Source organism: Mizuhopecten yessoensis, unplaced genomic scaffold, assembly GCF_002113885.1.
Source record: "Mizuhopecten yessoensis strain PY_sf001 unplaced genomic scaffold, ASM211388v2 scaffold8221, whole genome shotgun sequence".
NCBI lineage: Eukaryota > Metazoa > Mollusca > Bivalvia > Pectinida > Pectinidae > Mizuhopecten > Mizuhopecten yessoensis.
In genome coordinates this window covers 366797-373925 of record NW_018407439.1, presented here as the reverse complement: position 1 = coordinate 373925, position 7129 = coordinate 366797, and the positions used below count along the sequence as shown (strand labels likewise).

At 37.0% G+C, this 7129-nt stretch overlaps 1 protein-coding gene across 1 annotated transcript in view; it reads right to left on the bottom strand.

The window, feature by feature from the left end:
* Positions 1–7129, bottom strand: part of LOC110455449 — a 127424-nt gene that overhangs the window by 5921 nt on the left and 114374 nt on the right. Inside the window, exons 16-22 of the mRNA XM_021505590.1 lie at positions 5258–5438; positions 3775–4029; positions 3479–3564; positions 3014–3166; positions 2512–2706; positions 1386–1494; positions 846–1022 (exon numbers count right to left, since the gene is read on the bottom strand). Coding sequence (XP_021361265.1) covers positions 846–1022; positions 1386–1494; positions 2512–2706; positions 3014–3166; positions 3479–3564; positions 3775–4029; positions 5258–5438 — 1156 coding nt within the window. The remainder of the gene's footprint in view (positions 1–845; positions 1023–1385; positions 1495–2511; positions 2707–3013; positions 3167–3478; positions 3565–3774; positions 4030–5257; positions 5439–7129) is intronic.

Here is a 7129-nt window from a genome sequence, read left to right as displayed (position 1 = left end):
AAGTTTGTTTGAGTTGATGAGGTAACAGTGTTGCTGTATAATTTCCTGTAACGGGTGATACATACCCGACAGATAATAAAGTTTGTTTGAGTTGATGAGGTAACAGTGTTGCTGTATAATTTCCTGTAACAGGTGATACATACCCGACATATATTTAAGTTTGTTTGAGTTGATGAGGTAACAGTGTTGCTGTATAATTTCCTGTAACGGGTGATACATACCCGACAGATAATAAAGTTTGTTTGAGTTGATGAGGTAACAGTGTTGCTGTATAATTTCCTGTAACAGGTGATACATACCCGACATATATTTAAGTTTGTTTGAGTTGATGAGGTAACAGTGTTGCTGTATAATTTCCTGTAACGGGTGATACATACCCGACAGATAATAAAGTTTGTTTGAGTTGATGAGGTAACAGTGTTGCTGTATAATTTCCTGTAACAGGTGATACATACCCGACATATATTTAAGTTTGTTTGAGTTGATGAGGTAACAGTGTTGCTGTATAATTTCCTGTAACGGGTGATACATACCCGACAGATAATAAAGTTTGTTTGAGTTGATGAGGTAACAGTGTTGCTGTATAATTTCCTGTAACGGGTGATACATACCCGACAGATAATAAAGTTTGTTTGAGTTGATGAGGTAACAGAGTTGCTGTATAATTTCCTGTAATGGGTGATACATACCCGACATATAATAAAGTTTGTTTGAGTTGATGAGGTTACAGAGTTGCTGTATAATTTCCTGTAACAGGGGATACATACCCGACATATAATAAAGTTTGTTTGAGTTGATGAGGTTACAGAGTTGCTGTATAATTTCCTGTAACAGGGGATACATACCCGACAGATGATAATGTTCGTCGGTGTCCTGGTCGGTCAGGTTACAGAGTTGCTGTAGTAACAGTGGATATCGCAGTATTCGCTGTATCGGTTTGATAAGGTACGATTCCAGGGTCGATGAGTGCTGTTGTTTCGGATTCCTCATGTGGAGGAACTTTCTCAGTGCTTCGTTGGCATCTGTCAACATAATCGTTACAGGTCAAAGATTGTGTCTTTTGGTAAGCATACATATAAATAGAGAAGAGTGTTAATTCTGATCCAAGGCTTTTACAGATTTCCATTGAAATTGACACTGTTTCTGACAGGTCAAGTTTTTTCTACCTAAACTCAGGATTTCTGTGGCACTGTTACCAATTAACAAGTCTTGTTTCTCTAACAACACTTAGAAACAGATCCATCAAACTTCTATTTCTTCTGGTTGACATAATTATGCAAGTAGAAAAAGAAAATTGGTAAAACTGTTTTGTTTGGAATCTTAAGCATCGATGTGGTATTATTTACAATTATTTTATTCTCATTTTTTTGATTTTCGTTGCTCACCTGGATTGAGAATTTTTTGAGATCGGGTATGACTGGCACAAAATGAACTGTACACTTTGAAGTGATTGGCGTAGAACAGGAAGGAGCCTCCCAGGGAGAACAATACCCGCTGAAAAACAGGAGAACAATACAAATAAAGGCACATCTATGTTATAAACAACAAACAGAATAAAACAACGAAATTGAAACATGAGATGTATGTGAAATTTTACAATTCATAGTGCATGTATGGTCAATACACCTGGGAATGGATGTATATAGTGAAATGCTAATAGCATGGGTAGCTGAAGCACTTGTATAACCACAATTTAAAATTGTTTGAAAAGTTAATTTATAAAATCAAACATAAGATACATTTTTTGTTTACAAATGGAAAAGATTGTTATTAAATAAACAGGGTAAAAGAAGTAATTCATAAAGTAAACAGAGAAAAGTTGTAATCAAGTACATGGAAGTTGTAGTGGAAATACAGGGTGGAGGGAAAGCACAGAGAAGAGAATGGATTATAATGACACTTACACAAACCAAGTATATACATATAACTGTACATTGAAAAAATAAAATACACCAAATGAAATTTCAGGGTATATGTAGAATAGCAAGGGGTGGAAAGAGAGAACACCAACTACCTAGGGAAGAGCACTCTACAACAATGGATTGTGACCACCACCTACCCGTAGTTCAAGGTCCTTGTCAGGCAAAGGGAATAGGGAGCAAGGTCAAGGTCAGTTATATATATATAGATTATACTAAAGGTCAAGGTCAATAATATAAGTTATGAATATCATGGATGTCATGGCAAGAAATGAAATATGAAGCAGTTAAATATGTTCTCATTCAACAAAATTAATGAAATATTAGAATCATGCTTGAATTTTCATATGAATTTTTTTATCAAACTTTTATTAAATTTTTCAGAAAGTCCTCAAAACACACACCAGTATGGATAAGCATGACTAATAATAATTGATGTCTATTTGGAAAATAAGCATTTGAACTGTTACTGATAAGGATGAAATGCCATCTACACCTGGAGCAGAACATTGACCGATATCATTAAAACACAATGGTGCTTTGCGAGAAAACCACCAGATAAAAATAAATCGGTGCTGGGGGAGATAAATACCCTGTAATTTTTTGGATCATCTGTGGTGAAGAATTCATCCTCTAACTGCATGGCCTCCTCCAGACTCTTCAGGAACTGTCTCTGGAAGATCACAATCTCCTGGATGTTCCCGAACAGCTGGTCGATCTCATTAGAGGTGAGAAACGTTTCCTGCTTCAGAGGCTCCAAATAACGCTCCGTCAGGAAGTTCAAATCCTGTAAGTTATACCCAATTTGATAATAACTAGAGTTGTCTCCCCTTCAACATGTCTGTATGATGAACTATCATTTAATATCTTTGCTTACATCTATGGATTCTATGCACAAGATTTTTGATTAGATATATTATTAAATTACTTAAAAAGAGAAGGAGATGACATCATGATATTCTAGACACAAAAATCAGTTTGATTACGTGCCCTTTACCATCCAATCTGTAATATGACTGCCTGACCCTACCTACACAAAGGCTCGCTCTGTCTTTATACACTTCTGTAATACCACTGCCTGATCTTGACCTTACCTTCACATAGGCTCGCTCTGTCTCGATCAGCTCCATAATGACCTTGCGGAGTTTCTGGGACTCAGATAGAGGTTTGTAGTTATGGACAATATCGGTGTTGGTCATGGCATTATCACTTCCTGTCCGACAGATGGCCGTTACCTGGTCAGCACTCTGGGAAAACACAACAGAACACCAGTCGAACCATTTCATTTGGTTTTGTACAAAGAGTAATTACAAATTAATTAGAAAACCAAACAATTGGGTATTTTCTCATTTTTCTGAATTATCTAAACAGTTATTTTTCAAAGTCATCTTTTCCTTATTTTTGTGTGTGCTAAAGTCTTTGTTCTCATAAAACCACAAAATAAGACATGTGATTAAAACTTATCAACAGAAGCGATGAAGTGCTGATATGACAGTTGTTATGAGTATAGGTTACATTAAGTCTAAATATATGACCTCCACCTTGAGTAATAAGCTTACCTCTACAAGTGCGTCAATCTGGGTCGGTGACAGGTTTGGCATTGACTCATGCTTTGGAGACGACATATTTTTGTGATCACCGTTAGCTGAAGCAAACAAAAGGAGGTTGTCTTTTACTATTCCTTCACAAGTTAAACACTATAGCAGAAGTTACTGATTGTCCTTACTTTAATTTCATATAGGAGCAAGCATGGTCAGTTTTCCATCTAGTTCATTGATTAATTTTGTATTAAAGGGTACTTAGGATTTTACAAAAACAGGATTTGTTTTTCTTGTTGGTATCAACAGGTCCTTACCTACAGGGGCAGGCACGGTGAGCTTTCCCAGACTTTTCTCACTGATGCGTGACTGGCTGGGTGGAGGTGGACACACCATCCGGTTAATGTCCGCGGGATCCACGGCGATGGAGGTAGGGGGTGGCTGTGTGCGGAGTGACCGCACGGTCAGACAAAGGGACATTGACTCGTGTAACATGGCCTCTATATACACCATATCAAGCTCCGACACAATCTTACCATTAATGACCAGTATCTCATCACCAATAATTAGACCTACAAAGTCAACCGGAGTGTAAGTCTGGAGTAAGTCATACACAGCCAGGAAAATTACAGCCATGACACAATATTATGATGGTTTGAAAACAGAGTCTGAGACATCTGATGTAGCTTAAATAAATCATCATAACTTATTTAACTAGTTTAATACTGCTTAATTTTTAATTAAATGCTGAGATTTTAAACAATTAGCTTGAGCAAAGTCTTGTTCCAGGAGCATTTAAAAAACATTCTGAACAGGTCAGGGTTCAGATCTTCCATGTCTTCCATGTATTTTTTTTATTGCAGAGCTTTGTACTAAATATTCAATATTCCATCTCTTTGCGTATTGTAGGTTTACTCACAGTAAAAAGAAGGTGATTCCTTATTCAAATATTTTAGGGAAGAAGAGGCAGTGACAATAAAACCTCCCATCCCCATGTCTTTTAGGAGACATTGATATCAACAGTTATTTCACATGGAGGTAATCAAATAACAAATCTAAATACACACTTGAGTTCTTAACAAAAGTAAGACGCATAAAAAAATAGGGTAGCAGACCGTAAGATAAGTGTTTTATTCTAAAGAAGTCCTCCACAAATTGAATCATGTCAAGTTTACATGGAAATTTCAGTTAGGAGACAAAGCGGATACTTGGTGTCTGAAGAAATCCTTTATTGTAATGAAATTACTTATCTCCAAAGGAGGCTACCGAAAGGTTGAGTTTCTTTTTTATACTAAATGAATTTAAAAGTTCAGTTTTAGATAAGAAAATTTGGTCTGAAGGGTTCCAGTAACATGAAATTGATATAAGAACCCTTCATGTATAGACAGATATTTCTCTAGGGGGGTAGTGGTGACATGGTAATCGCTGTAAGAACCCTACCTGTATAGACAGATATTTCTGTAGGAGGGTAATTGTGACATGGTAATTGCTGTAAGAACCCTACCTGTATAGACAGATATTTCTCTAGGGGGGTAGTGGTGACATGGTAATCGCTGTAAGAACCCTACATGTATAGACAGATATTTCTGTAGAAGGGTAATGGTGACATGGTAATCGCTGTAAGAACCCTACCTGTACAGACAGATATTTCTGTAGGAGGGTAATGGTGACATGGTAATCGCTGTAAGAACCCTACCTGTATAGACAGATATTTCTCTGGGAGGGTAGTGGTGACATGGTAATCACTGTAAAAACCTTAAATGTACAGCAAAACTAAGGTAATCCCCATAAGAAGCCTACCTGTACGGTGAGCGATTCCTGCCTGCAGGACGTTGCTGGTATATAATCGAAGTTCGTCGTCACGCTCTATGTCTTCTGCTAGCTCTGCCTCCACAGCAAACCCAAATTCTGTATCCGAGTCGCTCTTCTGTAGATCCAGCTGGAACACACTTTTTTGGCAAACTTCTATGGACTCGTATTTCTGTGAATATACAAAGCACAGATGTAAAGATTAGTTACGTGTATCTTCAAAATTTGTGTTTTCCCAATAACAACATTAGCAGCCTACATCTGAAGCTGAGGTCTTTCCAAGTCCATAACCCTTATCAGATTAGAACACATCCCTCTATCTCTTTGAAAAGGAACTGTACAAGACTTGATCCCAGCTCCACCAAATGTTGGTCTATTGAACATTTTTCACATCAACACGGTACAACTATTGTTTCAGTACAAACCTCCATGTCAGCTTCTTTGGCTTTTTTCATCAATACATAAAGTATATAAATAACTAAACTGCTTCCATTTATTCCCTGCAGAGAGCTACATGAGAGATGTAACAGCTTTGGAAAAGTAATCCCGTAGATATACCTAAAATGTGATGGCCAATATCAACCTATATCTCAAGTTTTTCTTGTTCACCCATACAATGATATTGATAGTGATACATGAAGTTCTACAATAAAGTGATTTTTGAAATTTCTTAAAACAATGCATTTTATCACAGAAATAATTTGATTATATCAGAACTTGATGATATCGACAATACTTAACTGTTGTGTGTGCCATGTTATAGAAGTTACGTGTAAATAACGACAACCTTCTCACTATTATATATACAGGTACTCCTACATTAGTGTGAGGGTGAAATACAGAATACCTGATCGTGTATGTGGGATCTTTAGTCACAGACATCCTCTCATGTATATAATCACACTTATACTTCCCACCTTGGTAAAACATGTAACTGACGACCCGACACGGAATGACATCAATAATGACTTATCAAGTTTGCCCGACTTCATACAGCATTCACCTTAACATGTGTTAATATCATAAATAGTAAAATGATCGTCATCAAGAAGTTAATTTTAGCAACATGTCAGTATTTTCATTTCCTACTGATGTCAATTACTTTCTATGAATTTATCTATGATGTATCAAAAGTAATACATGCTCTAGAAGAAATACAGGATAATATTGACAGGAAGGAAGTTGATTCTTTGGCAAGTTTTACATGTTATTTAATTTGTATACACACTAAGTGAACTCCACTATACAGGTATAGACCCAGCTTTCACTTACCTGATTAACTTTTGGCTGTGCTATTTAATCTGAGACTGTCTATTCACAGTGTTTGGTGCTTGTCACTATAATAAGGGTCGTCTATTGATATACACCTGTATGCACTAAGACAATGCTCACCTGCAGCCTTGAACCCTTGACCTTGATGGCCATCTTACCTGATCAGACAGGTGTTTACTCAGGTAACCCCCATGTAAATATGATGTTTGAGGAACTAGCTATCATTCCACTAGTCCCATAAATACAAGCCTATCAATGCTAGCTAACCTAAGATAAGAGACTTTACAACTTGTTATACACATGTCCTATATATTTCCTACAAAACCAAACACTGTGAATATCACCATGTCCTCAATGTGTCCCATATACCCTACACTTTGTCACTTATCACCATGTCCTACAGACCCCACACTTTGTCACATATCACAATGTCCTACAAACCCTACACTTTGTCACTTATCGCCATGTCCTACAGACCCCACACCTTGTCACTTATCACCATGTCCCACATACCCCATACTTTGTCACTTATCACCATGGCCTACAAACCATACACTTTGTCACTTATCACGATGTCCTACAAACCATACA